The 21437-nt window shown below is 41.8% G+C and overlaps 1 protein-coding gene across 1 annotated transcript in view; it reads left to right on the forward strand.

The window, feature by feature from the left end:
* Piezo2 (piezo type mechanosensitive ion channel component 2) overlaps positions 1-21437 on the forward strand; it is a 366290-nt gene that overhangs the window by 209995 nt on the left and 134858 nt on the right. Inside the window, exons 6-8 of the mRNA XM_035438719.1 lie at positions 1097-1259; positions 11203-11413; positions 13451-13664. Coding sequence (XP_035294610.1) covers positions 1097-1259; positions 11203-11413; positions 13451-13664 — 588 coding nt within the window. The remainder of the gene's footprint in view (positions 1-1096; positions 1260-11202; positions 11414-13450; positions 13665-21437) is intronic.

Consider the following 21437-nt stretch of genomic DNA (forward strand, 5'->3'; position numbering starts at 1 on the left):
TTGACCTCAGTTGTTTTTAAAGAACAGCATGGGCTTTTCTGGACACTTGTTAGCTAAAGCATATGCTGCCCAACTGAGCTAGCATCTGAATGTGCCAACTTCTAGTCCTGTATTCACTGCCCTTGGACATGCCCCAAGGTCATAGCATCTGGATGGCCCTCCCAGACAGATTCTCCTCCCCTTCCAACTGAAGCCCTTTCTCTTATCTACAGCCTGTCTGTCTCAGAATCTCAGTTATGACCACACATGTTGTGTAATCATAAAGAGTATCAAATACCAGTTCATATTGCTGTCTCAAAATATAAGCCTTCGCTCCGGTGAAAAGGAATTTTATATTTTACAAAACCAAATCCACATTATTTGATACATATGTATCCATCTTTATTTTCATGAAGTCATGACCTAGAATCTCATTTCACTGAAATGTGATAAGGAAGGCAAGTGGTGTGATGTCTTTGGCACAAAAAGAGAGTGGGGGATTGTGGGAATTTGAAAAGCAGCTGCCTCTTGTCAGGCTTGGCTTTGACCCCCAAATCTTCTCCTCCTCAGCTCATTTCTCTATGATTAAAAAAATAATAAACACACTAGATCAACTTTTCTTGGAGCAATGAGAAAGACAAAAATCGGTTAAGCACAAAAATAATCACAAGATTTTGGATTAGAAGATTCTTGAAGTGTGTTTTTTTTTTCTGTTTTCCCTCTGGCTTTGACTTACATTTACATTACACTGTCTTCTAGAAGTTACTACATATTGGTTTTAAATTGCTTCATCCCGATGACTAACAAAGGCATCCTAGTACACATGTATAATGTTAGTATGATTTATTTGCATGCTTGGAGTGGTCCATTTGGGTTGATTGCACCTAAAAAGCTCTTCTGTATTTTTTTGTGGCTCCAAAATCCTCAGGAAGCTTTGGGATCTGCCTCCATCTCAGTAGATTTGGGAAGACTCTGAAGTCAGTGCAGAGCCTTCTGGTAACTACTAGGCAGAAATGAGCATCTTTGATTTTAAATCACTAAGAAGAGTGAAGTATGCAATAAGATGTATAACCACACAGATGTGAAATAACTTCCTTCCATTTTCTTCCCTCCATAGCTTGAAGGGAGCTGATGCTGGCAATGGCATCAGGGTGTTTGTGCCTGACGTCGGGATGTTCATTGCAAGCTTGACAATCTGGCTGGTCTGCAGAAACATTGTTAAGAAACCAGACACGGAAGAAGTAGCCCAATTTAATCCTGATTGTGAGAATGAAGAATTGGTAAGTGTGACTATCTGTGTCTTTCTTCTTCGATCCCCAGGGCCTTCCCTGTGTGAATGTGTGGAGTCCATATGTAGAGAGCTGTGAGGCTCCCTGTGCATGAGGCACAAGTGAGCATTGTCACTGTACAGAGCAGCCCGGGTGACACTGCTAGGCAGACACATTCACACCTACACCTTGGTGATGAGGACACAAGTGATGGGCATGGGAGTGCCGTCTTGCGTGATGACCTCACAGCAGACTAGGAACAGCCTGCTTGTGCTTTCGACACCCCAGTTGATCGTCTGGCCTCACTGTGCCGTAGCGTTGTATCAGGTGGCCAAGCCTAAAATGTCATCCCCAGCATTACAACCCACATGCTCCACGTGCTCCAAGAAATTGCAGAATTTCTTGAGAAGCAATACACGGTAACTTTTGAGGAAAAAATGGTCCTATTTGCCCCACCCCTTAACTTTTTAGCCTGTGCAGTTTTGCCATGAGGTGTGGCTGTGTAACTGCACTTTACCCTCCTCCTTCTTGTGTTAGGTCAGAATATTTGAGTCAAGCAATTTTGCAGTGCTCCAGAAGGTGGAAAGATTTTACTTTAAAAAGTAAGAAAATGTATATAGTGAATGAAGAAGTTTCAGGAGCACCTGTTAGATGAGGAGATGTTAGAGGTTGTGTTTCAGGTCAGTACAGGCCACAAGCTCCACCACACTCCCTCCTGATCCACCCCAGAGCACGACCCTGTTCTAAAGGCTGCACACTGTGTGAGAAGTGGCAACAATTTAAGAAGTAGTTGAGAGTTTTATATAAAAAGATGAAACTTTCAAAGAAAAAAAACTACTCAGAAGTACTTGGACACTTGACACTGTATCTACCAGATGATTCAGTCATAAGCTCTTGCAGGAAATTTTGCACACATTAGAAACATTCACCATGCATGCTTTGGGAGTTGCATACATTAGGGACATTCACCACGCATGCATCAGGAGTTGCTATTTCTGTAGAATGAGGAATCCTTGTAGCCATCATTGCATGGCTGAGTTGTAGTTAAGGGGAGGGTACTCTGATAAGGAAGAGAGAATAACACAAGCACATGTATTAATTCTAAGGCCACACTTCCATTCTGGTCTCACCCCATTGTCATACTTAGGCCTGTGACAACTCTGTCCTGTTTGAAATGGATGTGAAGAGATATTCAAAGCATATATATATATATATATATATATATATATATATTATATATATAATCCCTTTTATTCAAAAATAGCTAGGTTGACATCACAAACAACTCTTATTCTGGTCTTTGGGCATATTACATGTATCAGTTATCAGGGGTTCTTTTTCTATTTCATTTTAATTTGTTTGGGGCTAATTCAAATATTAGTGCTCTTTGTCTTAGCAAATTCCAGCCTCCTAGTGGGTAGGCCAGGGGAAGGGTGATGAGTGAATCCTGGAGGATTCACCATCAGGGTAATACTTCTGGCTTGACAGTCTGGAGACAGCCTGAGAGGAATTGGAACACATAGCCAAAGTAAGCAGAGAAATTCATTTGACATCTGAAGGGCCCTGCATACTTCCTGTTACTTCCAAATATTGGCTTTTGCATGCTAGAATGTTTAGTTCTGAAGATGTAAGAGAATAGTGTTTGCAGGCATTGTTTCTTCCTTATTTTTTTCTGGTGGAGAGATGGCAAGATCAAGCCCCTGGTGCCTGGGAGAATTCATTTTCAAACACAGCCCTGTTTCCTAGAAGCAGTTAGGGCTTTCTTGATCCACTGATGACATTTGCTGACGTTTGCTATTTGGAAACATTGTCTTAGAGGTCCTCCTCCTGACATGCAGGAAAGACTCCCTGGTTTTGGGGGGATGGTCTGAGGTCTTACTTGTGTGTTCATTTTTATTTAGAAGCATATTTGCTAATCATCCCTGGGAGAACGATTCTTACCCTGGATTCTTAAAAAAAAATAAGAGTTGCTTCATGAAAAGCAAATTGTATAGAAAAGCTTACCTATGCAATGAGACAGCACCTGGCATCACTAAAACTCACCCACCTGCTTATTTCTGTACTTATAACTGTTTCTTTATATTTCATGAGGTTTGAGACCTTGCTTTTAAGAAAGTAATATCTCAAATAACACTCTGACAGAAGGTTTTTTTCAAATAGAAAGTGCAATCATAATTTGATCTGTGCAAAGACGCATATTTAATATATAAAATATATAAAATATAAATGAATATTCCAGTCAGGCATGTATGGTGGTGCACACCTGTAATCCCAGCACTTGGGAGATGAGGTGGGAGGATCAGGAAGGGGTTCAAGGCCAGTCTCAGCTACATGAGACCTTGTCTCAAAAGGAAAGGAAAAAAAACAGAAAGGAAGAAAGAAAAGAAGGAAGGAGTTACATCCTAATAAGAGCTGTTGAAAATTGAGGCTGTATCTCTCAGCTCCTGCTAACATGTTTTGTAAATTCGTTCCTAGTATCAAAGCCTGCACTTTGCCTACTAGCACCCATTATTCTTCCTAGCACCCATCACTCCACCTAGCACCCATCACTTCTCCTAGCACCCATCATTCCTCAGGCTACCTAGACACTAGGCTTTTGGTAGACAGAATGTTCACCTGAGCTGTGCCTTCACCAGAGGCTGTGACGTTTGGACCATGCTTTTTTTCTAGAGTAAAAAACAAAGAATGGGAAAAATCAATCATTTTCCTCACACCTTCTAATTAGACACTTGGGATTTGCTCATTTCTAACCTGAGATTTAATCCCAAGTCACCAGCTTTAAATTTCCTAGGCCCTGTTTTTTCCAGCAGACATTTGCCACATGGGACTGTTCAGAGTGGCAAGAAGTTGGGCAGCTGCCCAGGCACCTGTAAACCTCACAACCAGTGACTTGTAGCGAGAGAAATGTACTGTCTGTGCTGCCACTCCTAGTGGTACAGCGGGAGACTCTCTGCACAGCTCCTGAAGGTCACATTCAGAATTTGGAAACTCCCAGTCCTCTGAGCCTTAGAGTGTGGCATGCTCACGTGGAAGCTTGGACAGAGTGGTCCAGAGCGTAAGACAGCAGGAGCCAAGTACCCAGGGAGCCTTGGGTCATAACTGGTTGCGCAGACCCGGGTCTTTCTGTACTTAGGGCTTTGACTCATGGTGGGAAGGACCTAGATGTAAGCAGTCTGTCTTGAATGATTGCTCTGCTGAGGCTTAAGATGAATATGCTTGTCCCAAAGTCACGTTGACCTATTATACCCTTTACTGTATGCCGGCATACAATATGAAGAATATTTAATAAGTATTGGCTTTTGTTTTCTGCTTTGCTCCTCAATAATTGGTTCTCTTTCTAATCATGTCCACTTGTTGCCTCAGTCAGTGAATCCTCCTTTCTCTCATTACCCTCGGGATGTTATATTCCAATTTTATAAAGTTTTGTCTACCTAATCCCCCCCCAAACACATACAAAATAACTGAGTATCTCATAGCAGGTTCTCTTCTCTATCCCATCCCATACATGAAACTGGGCATGGTAACAGGGTGCTTGATAGAATAAGGAATGGATGGGTTAGTGGATGTGTGGGGCACTGAGGATGGGGAGCTGTCTCTCTCTCTCTCTCTCTCTCTCTCTGCCTCTCTCTCTCCTCTCTCTCTCTCTCTCTCTCTCTCTCTCTCTCTCTCTGTGTGTGTGTGTGTGTGTGCGTGTGTGTGTGTGTGTGTGTGTGTACAGTTGGGGAATAAAGGAAATCTGTTAGTTCCAGAGCACACCCAGCCCTGCTTGACCTTGTGATACAGTCATAACTAAGACTAAAAGATGTTTACTTGGTTTGCATTTTAGACCACATGTTGTTATATGGGTTCCAAGAAAAAATCATGTATTCTCTATGTGCTGCTTTTGCTGTCATCTCTCAGTGCCCTAGGGTTTGCATTTAGTGCTATTCTTAGCAGATCCCTGGGAGAGGAAACAGGCAAGACAGTCAGTAATATTAGTAATGCCTGACACCAAAGATACACTCAGTGGTTCTTATGGTGTGTGTGTGGCAGGATGCCGTTCTACATACATAATGACTGATTTGGTTTTATAGTATTTTAGTAAGTGATTTCTTAAAGAAAATCTTAAAGGAAAATTCCTTTAAAAAATGGCCAATCTGATTTAGTCCATCACCATTGTTCATTTCTCTTTCAAATTATGTTAGGTAATTCTTAAAGGCCATTGCCTTCTCTAACTTGGTAGTTTACCCTGGAATTCCTCTTTCCCATTGTCAGAAATGTCCCCAGAGGTACTGAGTCTCAGGAGCAGAAGTATCTGTAGATTCCCACAGATCCTCTGCTACCTGACTGGCCTCTGTCCTGGGCCTCAATTGTCCTCCTGTCTTTACTAAACTACCACAGCTCTTTGGAGGGGGTTGCAAGAAACATCTGCACCCACTTTCCAAATGAGATAGGAGACTTACACTGCTCTTACCAAGTGGGAAAATAATGTTCCCAAAACAAGGCCAGTGATAGAATAAAATGTTCTGTGTGTAAAGTGTCGCCACTTTAGACTGATGCAGCACAAGTGACAGCACACCAGACACTCTGCCCCTGCCTCTCTCCTTGCCATCACAGGGGAGGCCATTTGTCCTCTATGATGAGTCACAGCACTTTCCCCTCCCGTCTGTGGACTCTTCTGTGAGATGAACCCATTTTGTTAAGATAAATTGTTAACTTTAAAAAGTAAATAATGCATAAACAAGGGTGACACTTTGGAAAATGTTCCCTTGGACTCTCAGACCTTTTGGCTTATTCCACGTGACTGTGATAGACATCCATGGAGATACTGTTTTCACCATAGAAAAGATGAAGGGGTTCAGTTGCAGCAGAAGCTCCAGTTTGGGGTCTAAGTCTCCATTGGAACCCGAGGAAGCACGACAGATACATTTCTTCAATGTATTTTTACAGAGAATGGATCTTAAAAAGGGATTTGTACTGTAGAACACCCCTGCTGGTGGCCTCCAAGCAGCCAGAAGATGGAGCCAAAGATGGCTGTGGAGAACTGATATGAGGGAGCCTTTGATGTTTCCAGCCAGGAATTTGCAGATTCTCACTCAGTGAGTCTGGGCTGGAGCCTGGAGAGCCTGATGGTTCCCAGATAGTCTTGAGTTTTATGCCCTTAGATGGAATCATATGGTGTTGAGGGTAAGAAAAATGGAAGCTCAGGTCCTATCAAAAATAGGTCTATGTCTTTGTCAAAATCGATGGGAAAGGACAGGCCATGAGACAAGCTGTCTCAGGTGCAGAAACCAGCTGTCCTGGGAGGGGGCCGTGTCCACAGCACTGAGAGATACACCCTAACATGTTGCATCTACATCTAAAATCAGGACCTTTTTCCTTTCAGGAGTACTGTTACACTTTATTTGAAATTTACATATAATATTTGTGGTTATTTGTGGAGTACAATTTGGTTTTTCAATATATGGATAAGTTGTAGAATAATCAAATGATACAGGTGACACATCTGTTACTATGGCTACTTCTTGTACTATAACTATGACTACTTCATAGTTGAGGACACTCCAATTCCGCCCTTAGCTATTTAAAAATAATTATTAGTTAATTCTGTAGAACCTCTGATGTGTCGTAGATCACCAAAGCACATTCTTGCTGAGTGGAACCTTCACCCTCTGGCCAGGGACTTCCCTGCATCTGCCCACCTGGCGAGCCTCTGGCAACTGATGTTCTTACTCTCCACTCTGAAGTTTGGCTTTTAGAATCCATAAGCAAGTGATATCATGTCACATTGGTCTTTCCAACATGTTCCATTGAGCAAAATGTCCTCGAAGTCCATCCCGGTTGTCACAGGGGACCAAGACTTCCTGTCAAAATCAACATCTTTTAAAGAGACAGAGTAAAGGACATAAAAGTCTAAAAAAGTTTATGTTGGACAAAAGTAATAATTCTATGAGTGATTTTATTGGACATTTTACACTGTTAAAGGTTCACCTGGTGTTTGAATCCTGAGGTGGCTTAAGGATCACAGGAGTTAAATCTGTGTTTCCTAATACTCCTTGTTTACTTCAAGATGGAGTTCAAGTCATGTTCCTATAAGGTACCAGATTTGGATTTCTCCAGCAAGCAAGGCTGCTTGTTAGTAAATATAATTCTCTACTCCTGCCAAACCCCAGTGTTTATAGGTCAGCAGAGGAGTTTTCAATGGGGGAAAGGTCCTGTCTATTACAATGCCACCTAAGGTGACTAGTGGCAGCACTAACCCTGAGTGAATAGGACATCAGGGCTCACAGACAGGGCCCCGTCTGCTATCAGCTTGGCAGGTGTGAAGCACATTTGTCTCTGAGGGCCTCAGAGAAGCTGGTGTAAAAGCACCTAGGGAATCTAGAGCCACAAAGAGCAGTGGCATGCTGTTAAACCTCCCATGCCCTTTCCTGTCTCTGAGAGGTCAAGAGAAGGCATTTGTGTGACCTCACCAAGGCTTGTGAGCAGACTGCTCTGATTTAATCAACATCTTAGCCATTCTCTAATGAAATAATGAGTCATCTATCATGCAAGTTATGGATGTGTTTCTTCCTGTTACTCAGGAGGTCCCTACCATGTTTCCACTTCTCCAAGTGTAGTGAGATTTTTGTTACACTTCCTTCCAGGGCCAGTGGCGGTGGTGGTGGCAGTGATGGTGGTGGTGGTGATAATGTTGGTGGTGGTGGTGGTTAAGGAATTGCTCCCCTGGTATCGGGGGGAAGTTGCTTTTCTGTGATCGGCAGAGATGGCATCTTCTTGAAGCTGCCCATGATGAATTCTGCTTGTAGAGTGATGGAGTAAGAGGAAGGGCTTGCATGAGAGCCAGACCCTTCTGGGGTAGGGAAGAGGTTCCATAGCCTGGAGATTGTATGCCCACAAGGAAAAGAGATAAAGAGAACCTGTGGATTCTGGTTCCTGACCTGTTCTCTGTATGGCATGCTCCTAGGCAAACCATATGGATATGAGTGGAAAGGCAGGTGTAGGCAGACAGCATCTGAAAGATGAGCCATCTCTGAATTGTTCCTAGGGAATCCTTCATCTGGGTGCCAAAGACCCTAGATTGACCCTCCGAGTTCCTACTTTGGCTTTAAACATGTGTAAGCTCCCTGTTTAGTATCTTGGAGCTGAACTTGAAAATGAAGGAGGGTGGCCTGGAGAACACTTGATTTCTTCCTAGCTGTACTTTCTCTTCATTAAAGATAAACATACTAGGCTGCCTCTCAATCTCCCCATCCCTCCCTTCCCGCCTCACATTTGCCAGCATGTTCTGTGGCCTGGGCCATGGACATCTACTCATGCAACAACACAAACTCAAAGTCAACTTTATCCTTTACACCTTCTTAGTTCTGTCCATTTATTCCCAGGAAACCACTGGAATTACTCTGTAAAACACACTGTGCCCTTCTCCTTATTTAGAAAGACAGATTAGAGGACAAGTCCAGTTAGAGCTGACTAAAGAGGAATTGTGTATGGAGAAGCAGAATAGAATCTGGCTAAATCTTACCAAGAGCTCCACCTTGGGAGGCAAATACAGATGGGAGGGATATGTTATTCTAAGATTACACAGAGGGTAAATTAGTTTGTCAGGGGTGAACTGAAAGACATGGAACACCTTGTGATGTGAGGTCCAAAAGAGAGTGACTGGCTGAGCAGATGGGTCTCTGTCTCCGTGACAGGAGGAGAAGAGTGGGTGTATCACCAGCAGGCTGCAGAAGCTATCTGGGCAGATCCCATTCAGGCTGCCAGACCTTCAGTCTGTGAATTAGAATGCAAGGCCACCTTCTGGGAATGAAGAGGGAAGGGAGAGGCCATGGCTTCCTGTCACTCTCCTTTCCTTCCCAGCATATTCTTTCCTGGGACTTACACATGGCTGGGGACTCCATGGTATTTAGATCTTAGTCTAAATGTCGCCTCTTCAGAGAGGGTCTCCCTGACCTCAGAATCTACCATAGGCACCCCCTTCAGTCACAGCTGCAACCCATTTGAACTCTCTGAAGAGCCCTTACTATGGGATGTTTGGCTTGCTGATTGATTTACCGACTTCTGCGTGTATTACTGAGGCTGTCACTAGAACTCTCAGACACACTGGGTCTTGTGTGAAGGAAGCATGCTAACGAATAAATGCAAGCTCCTCTTTCTGCCCCAGCAAAGACATAAACACACTAATCTCCTGGCCACCATGAGAGGTCTGAAGATGCCCAAATTCACACTTGCTCAAGTCTCTTTTGTAAAAGTTGCATAGTGTGTGCTCAGGACCTGTGCACATCTTGCCTACCAAATGTCAGTGCTTCACAGATAGATGTTCAAAGGATAGTGACAAGAGAAAAGACTGCACAGTCCACACAGCCTCACTATTTTCAGATGTTACTAATGTGGCTGCTGAATCTGCAGATGCAGAACCCATGTAGGTATGTCATGATGAACTGCAAAGACCATTGTTTATACGTATGGACTTTAGTCAGTTCAGAATTAAATCCTTCTGGGGAGAGGGGTGCATATGTTTGTGTGTGTGGATGCATTTGTGTGTGTGCATATGTTTAAGTACGTGTGTGTGTGTGTGTGTGTGTGTGTGTGTGTGTGTGTGTGTGTGTGTGTGCATATCTGTATGAATATATGCATGGCTGTGCATGGGTATGTACCTGAATGTATAAGTGCATATGTGTACATGTAGGCATATACACAGTTGATTGGGAGGTGGACATGTATGTAGGTGGGTATATACATGTATGTTCATGCGTATGTGTATGCACAGCACATGTGTTGTTGGATGAGGTTAGGTAGAGGAGTACCTCCCAGCCTTTTTTACTAAACGCTAATTCAAGTCCCTTACGGTCTATCCCTCCTTGCTAACAATATGTCTTTGAATCTTTCAACCCACCCAGAATGTCCCTACCTTGCCACCAACCCTCCAAGGCCCATCTTCCTCAGTGCACTCAGAACCCCATGAATGAGTTCTGTGAGTGTCTGAGCTGAGTGTCTCAAGAAAGAACCTGTGGAGTGAAGAACAGAGAATCCAGACTTCACTGTCTTCCCAGATGTGTAGCCCAGGCTAAGAGTATCTTTGGCCCCCAGACAGATGCTGCAATCACCCAGGCCAAATTCATGCAGTCTGTCAGCCTAGGGACAAATGCAGTGCCCCTCATTTTGGCCAGACCCTTTTTGTCTTTGGGGATAGCTTCTATGTATGCTTCCTTTGAAAAATCCCAACCCCTTTAAAGAATGATGCTAATGAGAAAAAGTCCTTATTTAGACTTTAAAAACAGTCAAACCCCCTTTATATTCTCAGTTAAAATTTGTATTTTTTCTTCTGTCTGCTTCTCCTTCCATCCCTAAAGATTCAGTATCAAGGCAATGAATTCTGTAAGATCCAGTTACCACAGAAGCCTGTTAAAGGACCTGACAGGAAGCCACAGTACAGTTGGCCAAGCAGCCCAAGACCACTGTGCTAGTCCGGAAATTCTGTGATGACCAGCAAAGATAAACTTAAGAAGGAAGAGAGAGAGATATCAGTGCTCTGATCATCACCTATCCCCTCCTCTGCCCTAGTTTGCTTCTGTGGTTCTATAAAATCAGTCAGCAGCAGAGAAGACTAGAATTGAAAAACAGCCAACCCAGACAGACCATAGCAAATATTGTTAATGGCACTCACTGGCTGTTTTCTTCTACCTGTAAAAGAATGGGTGCAGGCAGGGAACCTGGGACAGAGTACATGAGTACATCTAAGAAACATGGCATGCCACTGGGACCCCAAGGTTGGGGATATTACCCGTGTACTCCTTCAGAGAAGATCAGAGTGGTTTGGACTCACCACCAAGAGACCCTACGCCTGGCTATTTTACTGATTTATGATGCTGACCCCAGTGACTGACCCTGACTTACCCACAGACTAGGAATCATGGTTCCACAGAAGTTTGAACTGCTACATTCTCTGGTTTTTTTTTTCTCATTTCCTTAGGCTGGAGGAGAAAAGATGGATTCAGAGGAGGCACTGATCTATGAGGAGGACTTAGATGGAGAAGAAGGCATGGAAGGCGAGCTGGAAGAAAGCACAAAATTAAAAATGTTCCGCAGGCTTGCCTCCGTTGCCTCTAAGCTTAAGGAGTTCATCGGCAACATGATAACCACAGCAGGCAAGGTCGTGGTGACCATCCTGCTGGGCTCCTCAGGTGAGTGTGTCCCATGGTGGCTTCACACTGAGGTAGTCACAGACCAGGATGTACACAGTGAATGACAGGATTAAAAGGAAAGAAAAAACAATGGATTCCAGGGCCTCAGCATACCACCATGACCCTTGTAAAGCCAGCCACTTGGGAAACCACCTCAGCCCCATTGCTCCTGTCCATTTCCAGTCTTGGAGCTTTCAAAAAGACTGCTAATCTCTGTCAAAACATCCTTTCCATATCTAAGTGGGCTCATTTTATATGTTTAGATTAAAATATGAGCTATTTCTCTTCCAGGAAACTGAACTCTGATCTGTTGGCAATTAGTTATTTGAATGTGCACAAGGCCAACCCTATCTTTACATCATGGAGTATTTGAAATATTAATTTAACTCTCTAAGATATACAGTTTTGCTTCCAAAGTTAGATTGCAATCTCCCTCCACAGACAGTAACTTCCTTTAAATTTTGGCCACACTCTGCTTATTCCTAAATAATGTCATCTAATGCTATCTCAACCTTTCCCCTCCTTCCTTCCCACTGCCTACCACACTGAGAACTTCTTAAAGTGGACTCATTTAAACTAAAGTTACAAAGGTGAATTAACTTCTTTTTAGTAGAAAAAAAGAGGGAAGTAGAATTTTTCTACAAATCAAACCCAATATTTTAATGAGAAGCCTGTTCAAACTCCCTGATAAAGTCTCTTTATGCAACATATAAATGAGTTGCCTTATCAGGTAGAACAAAATTGGAATGAAACTATAATATCCACAATATATAATGATTTTTATAAATCTTGGCTGGAAAAAACGTCCAATACTGTGGTCACATAGTCAGTCCTGGTTAAGCTCGGTGGATCATAAAGCAAAATTAAGGTGCTAAAGAGATAACTTAGTGGTTAGAAGTCCTTGCTGCTCTTCCAGAGGACCCAAGTTAGGTTCCTAACACCAGCATCAGGTGGAGGTGGCTCACAACTACCTATAACTCCACCCCCATTTATTCAATGCCTTCTTCTGACCTCTGTAGACACCTACAGGCACATTTACACACACACACACACACACACACACACACACACACACACACACACTCATACATGCATACACACAAAAATAACTAAAATAGACAGCTACAGGCATGTGAGTGAGGACACACACACACACACACACACACACACACACAAAATAGTTGATGTACACACACCAACCAAAATAGACCCTTAAAGGAATGTGAGGACATACATGCACATAGGCACTCATGCACACACGCGCGTGCGTGCAGACACACACACACACACACACACACACACACACAATATATCTTTAAAAAGTAATATACATGATTGTAAGGAAGAAATTTATAGAGAAGACGAGAGCAGCAGGGAGATGGGAGAGGTTGGGGTGAGAGTGGTCAGTATGTCTTATACATAAGTGTGAAATTGTCAAAGAAAGTTTTTCTTAATAAACAATTTTGGTAAAAAAAAATAAAGTAACTGTTACAGAGAAAAGTTGCAATGAGTGTACATATGTGCCTGAAACTTGGAGGGCAAGTTAGGAAAACACTGAAGTGCATATTCATTTCTTCTGGTTGGAGAAGGAGGTGTTTCCTCAGCTCAGATGCCAGCGGAGGAGTTTTTCATTGCTGGTCTTTTTTTCTTCTTCTTCTTTTTCTTGGTTTTTCAAGACAAGGTTTCTCTGTGGCTTTGGAAATTGTCCTGGAACTAGCTCTTGTAGACCAGGCTGGTCTTGAACTCACCGGGATCTGCCTGCCTCTGCCTCCCGAGTGCTGGGATTAAAGGTGTGTGCCACCAATGCCCAGCCTGTCTTAAATAAGTTCATAACATTACCCACTCCATGTGTGGCTTCTTCCTACAATTGGTTGTGCATTTAGGCTTCTGGTAATATGGACAAATTCTGGTCAATAGTGTTTAAATCTTGACCAATATCTAAAGTGCATGAAGGAATTTCACATTATTTCCAGCCAGTGCATTCACTGCTGGCAAGCAAACGTCCAGTCGTGGTCATGGTTGCATTTTTCCCCTCAGGCATGATGCTGCCATCCTTGACCTCAGCTGTGTACTTCTTTGTATTTCTGGGTCTGTGCACCTGGTGGTCCTGGTGCCGAACTTTTGACCCATTGCTGTTCGGCTGCCTCTGCGTCCTACTGGCCATCTTCACTGCTGGGCACCTGATTGGACTTTATCTGTACCAGTTCCAGTTCTTCCAAGAAGCAGTTCCACCCAATGACTACTATGCAAGGTAGGAGAAACCATCAGTGTGCCAGAAGAAGGCCACATTCCTTTGCTAACCCTCTCAGGCCTCCTAATACCTTGTTAATCTGCCAATTGGTGCATTAAGCAAAGATTTGGCACAGCAGGGAAGCAGTCTGGTCCTGTAGTTTTTATTGAGAACACAGTCTAGAAGGAAAGGGAAAGTATTCTGGGATGGAGGTGCTGCAGGCATCGGGGACAGGAGGGAGCAGACAGGAGAGACATGCGGCCTGAGCAGAGGACATTTTACAGCATCTAGCTAGACAGAGCTCTCACAGGCCAAACATATAATGATAAACTGAGCATTGACGACAATAGAAATTTGACTGTAGAAACACAGAAAACTAAAAGTACTGGAATCCAGGATTTTAGAGAACATGAAATATATAACTATTTGCATGAATTGAACATGGTTATTATGCCAACTCACTACTGTGCAAATGGTAATCAAAGAACTTCCAACTTTAACTTTTGGGGGAAATTCTAGGCCACTCACAGCTCAAAGGAGAGACTCCACCTTACAGAACAGTGGCAGCTGATGAAAAGAAAAGAAATGAAAGGGGTAGAAAGTTACTCTTTATCATTCCAAATCAAGTATTTGAGTCTTGTCACAGCCCAAATTTTTTCCTTACGTGTTGTAGGGAAGAAGACATCTGCGCTGTTGCTTCAATGATGTCTCCAATTGCAAAAGGAAACAACTTACAGAGTGTTTGATACCTTCATCAAAGGACCAATAATTATATCCCCAACACCAGTAGACCTCGGTGCCATGCAGTGTTTGAGGCACACGGTGTCATGTGTCATGGTGTCCAGCAATTAGACCTGACCTCCAAACTACAAACTGTGTAAAGCTCAGAAATAATTCAAATTTCCCAGATGAAAACATCCAGAAAAATCCAGAATGTGGTTCTATTTTCAAAAATCAGTTTACTTTTGTTAAAAATAATCATATTTAGAGTGTGGCAAGAACAAGGCTAGTTTAAAGGTGAACTGGACACCTAGACACATGTGCAGGACACCTCTATGTTAAACCAACAGCAAGTCCCTTAAAGATACTGGGGGGGTGACACCATGGTTACTGGATATTAAGGAAATGTGGTTCATTTCTTAAATTTATTACTAATTTCTTTATTTTTAAGTATGAGGCTGTCATTATTCTAGGAGCTACACTTAAGGGTGAAGTGTTGTGATAAAATTCAAATGTCAACAAAATTTCTGTTTTGATGGTTTAGTAACAAAAATGACAGAAAACGAAAAAGACACAGGGAGTAAACAGTATTATTTGCATGCTCAGTATGGAGTTACCTATTGTTTTGTTCACATGTTATTTGTTTACCAAAAGTTCACAATTCAAAGTTATAGAAAGAAAGGGAACACAAAAGTTATCTAAGAACATGAGTGGAAACAGCCAAACTTACTATCTCTGCTACACTCCTTGAAAGTGGCTCAGTGTTATTCTCTCATTGAGATGTGAGGAACCTGTCTTGAAAAAGACCATGGATAATATGACCATCTCAGAAACAGAGGTCTGCAGCCCAGTGTGCTTGCTACATGCTGGTAATTATGAAGAAGAATATGTAGACCCAATTGATTCATGTATAAAGAAAATGCTAGTTTGTGTTCATGTCCCTACAGAACTAACACATACTACTAATCCTAATACCATTTACATTCAGTTAAAACAGAGTAGGTAACACACACACACACACACACACACACACACACACACACACACACACACACACACACACACACACACACTCACAGGCATACTCACAAGCATGCACTCCGGTAATGACAAACCAAATTGGCTCAACTGATGGTATTAACCTGTAAACTTAAGAACTGTAATTCAGTTTAATAAGAGAAGCATGCAATATAGACACGTTAAAACTTAGGAGTTTCTTTAATGGTGCATATTGCATAATATTTGTTTTGGGTGAGAGTGAATAAATGCTAAACTTTAGTACAGACATTAGCAGTGAGCTAAATGAATCCCTCAGTTTCTTTTGGGCATTAAATTTTTTGGCTTATTGAGCATATATAAAACTACTCTGTACTGTTGAAAGGGCTGGCTTTTTAGGGAATGACTTAATTGGAAATGTAAACATCCTATGTGGGGCAGCAGCTTTCCTTCCTCCTAGTTTAGGTTCTTTTCTGCCATCTGGAGGCTGGTGGTGGAAAAGAGAGATTACTTACAACTGAAGACACATCTATATCCCCAGCAACTTTTCTGTCTATAAAGGGTCAGTTTGTGTTTTATGGATCATAAATTCTATCGCAGGTATATGGAGAAGTTGTCCTATGGTGAAACAGCTAAGACTAGATGTAAAGAACCAATAGAACCATGTCCTAGCAAAACTTTGTGTCTGGACACTAAAATTTCAGTTTTGTATTATTTTAATGTTGCTTAAAATATATTATTTTTCTTTTAAGTTTCTCCAACAACTTACAATGTATAAACCATATTAAACAACACATGAAGCATAACAGGTTGTAGACTAGACTTGGACCATGGACCACAGTTTGCTATCCTGTGGCAAATATAACAGTAGTATCACAGGGTGCCAATATTACTTGCTCAAAATGCCACAGAATTAAAATTATGCTTTATTATAGATACTTTGTAGATAGGTCTGTTATTCTCAGCTCTTACAGCAACCAGCCGCAAATTATATTGCTCATGAATATATAAGAAGGACAAAGCATGGCAACAGTAAACTCCCTTAAAGCAGTGTTTGTTCCCAACTTGGTGATTATGAGATGTGACATTGTTTCCTTTGGATATTGAAATTTAGGACATTAGTTTTTCTCTAAGAATCATTCCAACACATTGTTGTTAACCTTAAACTTATAAGATATAAGTAGAGGAAATCAAACTAGAGACTAACAAGGATGGATGGATGGATGGATGGATGGATGGATGGATGGATGGACAGATATCATCTTGCATAGACATTGTTACTGTTAGTTTATAACTACTGAGACTCATACCCTTATACACACATCCTAAATAAGTAGATCCTGGAATCAAAAAGCAGTTTTACCTTCTTTTAAATTTTCAAGTGGGCAGTCTGGTAGCACTCACCTTTACTTTCAGAAAAAAATTAATTGAAGTTTTTGTCATGGTATGATACACAACTTTGTTGGTGATTATTTGAAAAAAAATCAAATACATAGCAAATTAAGCACTTTCTGAAATGGAATTATAACTCTCCAAAATAAATTCTGCTGATTTCTTTTGGCCTGTATCTTTCAGTATTCTTCATGTGTATATAAATAGAGTTTAAAAAAACAGACTTTAAATCTTGTCCATGTGTTTTATAACATACCATACTTATTGTTTGATATTTTCCTGGTTAGGTAACATTCTCCTAAAATGGACTTTTTGTAGGCTGCAACATGTTTGGCTGCATAGCCGTTGATGACCTGGTCTACCCCTGAGTTTTGATCATGAGAGTTGTTCCTCATTTTTGCTGTCATAAGTGATTCTCTGGTGAACATCACATAGCCTTTACTCAAAGCCAAACTCCTGGTGAACAACTGCAACCCTGGCCCCCTTGATTGTGGAAGAGTCTTTGCAGAACTATGGGTTGCTAGATCCTGCTGGAAAGTCCAGACTTCCCATAGTCTGAGGCCAGAATTATGTTAACCTGAAGAACTGTGATGCTCTCGTCATGGATTTAATGTATGGAAATCCATGACTATGTGTAACATATCTTGGAGATTCCATTTCTCTTTAGGTCACCCTGACATTTAACCCAGTGGTCCCCAAGAGACCACTAGATTCCTTCTAGGTTCATCCAGTTTATGGTGGAAATTCCCATTTCCTTTATCCAACAGAAAATATAGAAGAGATGATTGGAATGTGTGGAAAGACCAGGGTTGGTGTGGAAGTTTGATATTCAGTTAACAGAGAGGTAGAGCTCACTTCCATGTGTGCACACAGTGGTGGCATGACCAAAGCAAAGTTCAGGATTTATTATTTGTCAGTGATGAATATATTTATAATGTACAAAATAATTCTTCAAAAATGTATCATCTTAGCAGAGTCTAAAATCATAGAACATTTGGAATGAACTATTAATAGTAGAGGGTCACATTAGACCTGTTAACCTGGCTACAGAAATTTCCTATGAAAATACAGAAGCTTGTGAGGAAAGACATATATCAGCAGAGACCTTCTGCTCTGTGAGATGAGTACTTCAGTGGAAGAACTAAAGTGATGGGTCTGATATCAAGTCCAGCTATGAATGTACAGGCAATGTGCAGAGATGTCCAACCCCTCCAGGTGAAAAGAACACCAAGCTTTGGAATCTGGGAGTGCAGGACCACTTCTGTCCAGTGCACCCCAGCATTCAGAGTTCAGGAAAGCATGGAAGGCACAGAAAGCATTAAGTAGGAGACTAGCATGCACATGGGAGAACCTGAGCATGCTGCCATGCTGTGATGATCAGGGAGATTTGTAAGTGCATTGTGCATCTACATGCACAGAGCTTCGTTTCTCTGTACTTGCTGATGACATCAGCAATGTCTTAAGCTGTTACTCTTTGTTTTCTGTTTATTTTGTTTGTTTGTTTGTTTTTTAGTTTGAGTTTTTTCGAGCCAGGCTTTCTCTGTATTGCTTTAGAGCCTCTCCTGGCACTCACTCTGTAGACCAGGCTGGCCTCAAACTCACAGAGATCCACCTGCCTCTGCCTCCCAAGTGCTGGGATTAAAGGTTCGAGCCACCAACGCCCAGCTAAGCTGTTAATCTTTATCTGTTAGTTCAATAAATCACAATCAGAAAACAAACAGTGTTTGATGAAGGAAAAGCCCTTGTTTATTTCAGCATTAAAGCCATGTAAACAACAACAACAACAAACACAACAAATTGTGGGACGCCAACATTGCAAGGTTACTCTGTGACAAAGAAGGAAAATGTTAAAGGACAGATATTTCCAAGTTCAGTGCCATTTGTGATATTTATCCTATTGTGGTGTTGTTGTAAATAGCTTTATGTGAAAGGGAAAATAAATGCCCCATGGTACACATCTTTCTCTCCTGGTGTAAAGAAAGCAGAGCGCACTCACAAAATGAAGGAATACGATGTGCTTCTCTACTAGGAGCCTGGACTTTTGCTTTGCTTAGAAGATCCAGGTTTTTCCAGCTACAGCTGGCATCACTGCAAATGCCTGCCTAGCATTCCATGGGTCTGAGGGCCAGCAAACTGAATCAGCAAATAAAGGCTCAGTTGCACCTCAGTTTTCATTCTGGCAAAAACTTTATGTGAAAAGAACCCAGTGAGTGGGGGGATAATCAATGTAGAGTATTTCATTTTAATGCTGGAGAATGTTAACTTGAACTCAAGGCTGTTGGCACTTCTTTGTCCCTTTGTGACAACAGTCCACATGTCCTGTAGCTAATGTATCTATAGGATTGTTTCACTGGTGGTTTGGAAGAGGACACAATTATAAGCAAACATTGATATCATTTTAGGGCACATGGCTTTAATCCCAGCACTCAGGAGGCAGAGGCAGGTGGATCTCTGTGAGTTCGAGGCCAGCCTTGTCTACAGATCGAGTTCCAGGACAGCCTCCAAAGCAATACAGAGAAACCCTGTCTTGAAAAAACCAAAAAAAGTTACTTACTCTATAGGTCCCAGGCAATGTGTGTGTTCATCCCAAAGATGAACAATGGGAGCCAAAGGAAAATGAATTACGTTCTCTACAGTTAAATGGAAGTTTATAAGTCAATGGCACCTAAGCATGTGATCCCCAAGTCTATCTGGACAACATGTCACAACTTGTGATCACATGGTATGATGTAGTCTCCAATCCTCAGGCAGTCTGGTATCCCACCAGCCATGACACCTGCAACTACAGCTTCTAACTGGTTACAGCACCTTTGTCTGGGCTGTTTACTCAGTCTAGGAACCTCCATCTTCCCCACATTCTCTTACAGAACTTAGGCTTGGGTATAGTGGGAAATGACCAATATGGAGTCAGGTAGAAATACAAGGGTATTTAATAGGGAAAAGCCTTACTTACAGAGTGACCTAGCCAGCCAGCGTGGCAGCAGTCTGTCCAGCAAGTACAAAAGTGAAACTAAAAGTGAAAATGCAGTCCCATGCAAATATCGCTCTATGTCACCCTGACCACGCCCTTGCAAGCATGGTCAGGCACACCTGTAGCCAGCCCCTAAGTAGGCGTGGCTACAGCTTCCCCTACACTTGGAATAAATGCTGCACACAAGATTTTGTCTCCATTTGCCTATGGAAGCCATGTATCTGGACGGATTTTATGGAGAAGATGTCTTATGCTCTGTGGAGACAACTAGAATTTCCTTTAGTTGATAAAACTATATAAGTCATTCAACAGAATCCATAGGTACAACATCAACTAACCTGCAGACACTCAACCCCAAGTCACTACGCCTTGTCCATCAGTTCTCATCTCTGCTGTCAAGGATTACATGGGCCCCTCAGTCTCAAAAATAGGACAGTAAGAGCAATATGCTCGTGTTTCACAGCTTAGGAATCTAGAATCCTGGTCTTGTTCTTTTCTGGGCAGAGCACCTGTACTCTGACACCTTTTTCCTTTTTTTATAAAATAGACATGGAATTGTAGCCTCAAAAGAGTAGGGTTATTGCATTAATAGGATAACACATTCCAAATGCAAGGTGATGTGCAGATACTAAGTTTACCCCAAAACCAAACCAAACCAAACAAAAAGACCCAAACCTCTAATGCTTACCATTAAAATCAAACTTACAATGTGAGCCCTACACCTATTGCAATTTTGAGGTCCTGGGCACATAAAGTCAGCCTGCTTCATCACTACAAAGGCTTCCCCACTCCATGCTTATCTCACTGGCTTCTTATCTTTCCTCAAAGCCTAGCTTGAATATTTCCTTTTAGAACCTTTCATCCTCCTTTTGCAAGTAAAAGGAAGTATTACCTTCTGTACAGTTTCCCTCTGAAAACTTGTTTCTTGGCATTTGCTGAGATGGGCCATTGTAACCCAGTATGCACCCTGGCTCCTGATCCTCTGGGACTGTGAAAAGCCCCTGGATTCTGGAAGGTTGCACACTGGGCTCCCAACTCTTGGCTCAACCTTTTCTCTCTCTCAGTGTCCCTCTCCTAGCCCTTGTATTTTAACCCTTTTATACATCAGCAGATGCAAAGATTAGATTTCCTGAACTCCAAACCCCAGAGGCAGCCATGATGGGATGAAATGATACATTGAAAAATGATTTCCTAAGAAATGTCATTGTCAATTTTAAAATACCTCCTGGCCCCCTGTCACTTTATGGTCCCTGTCTGACAGTTTTTATATATCAAGGACAGCTAAGAAATTAAGCAACATTGTGATGGAAAAAGTGACATTCTCTAAGTGTGGTATTGGTAAATACATAGTTTTTCTTTTAAAAATGATTTAGGATAGATATGATAGTGCATTATCAGAAGGCCAGCACCTGGAATAATGAGGCATGAGGATAGGGAACTTAAGGCATCGTATATTCAATACTGTTAAAGAACAGTATTGATAGTTGACATTGCTCTATCATTTCCTATTATTGGCTCCCTTTTTCTGTTTTGGATATCCCAATAATGCTAACCTCATGAAATGACTTGAGAATTATTTTCTTTTTGATGATTAGCATTACTATTATCTTTGTTTAAAAAGTTTGATCTTATTCACTAGAGGACATCATTTGGAATTGAAGTTTTCATTATTAGATGCCCCTCCCAAAACAAGAATTCAATTTTTTAAATTTATT

The sequence above is a fragment of the Cricetulus griseus genome, chromosome 2 (genome assembly GCF_003668045.3).
Source record: "Cricetulus griseus strain 17A/GY chromosome 2, alternate assembly CriGri-PICRH-1.0, whole genome shotgun sequence".
Taxonomy (NCBI): Eukaryota; Metazoa; Chordata; class Mammalia; order Rodentia; family Cricetidae; genus Cricetulus; species Cricetulus griseus.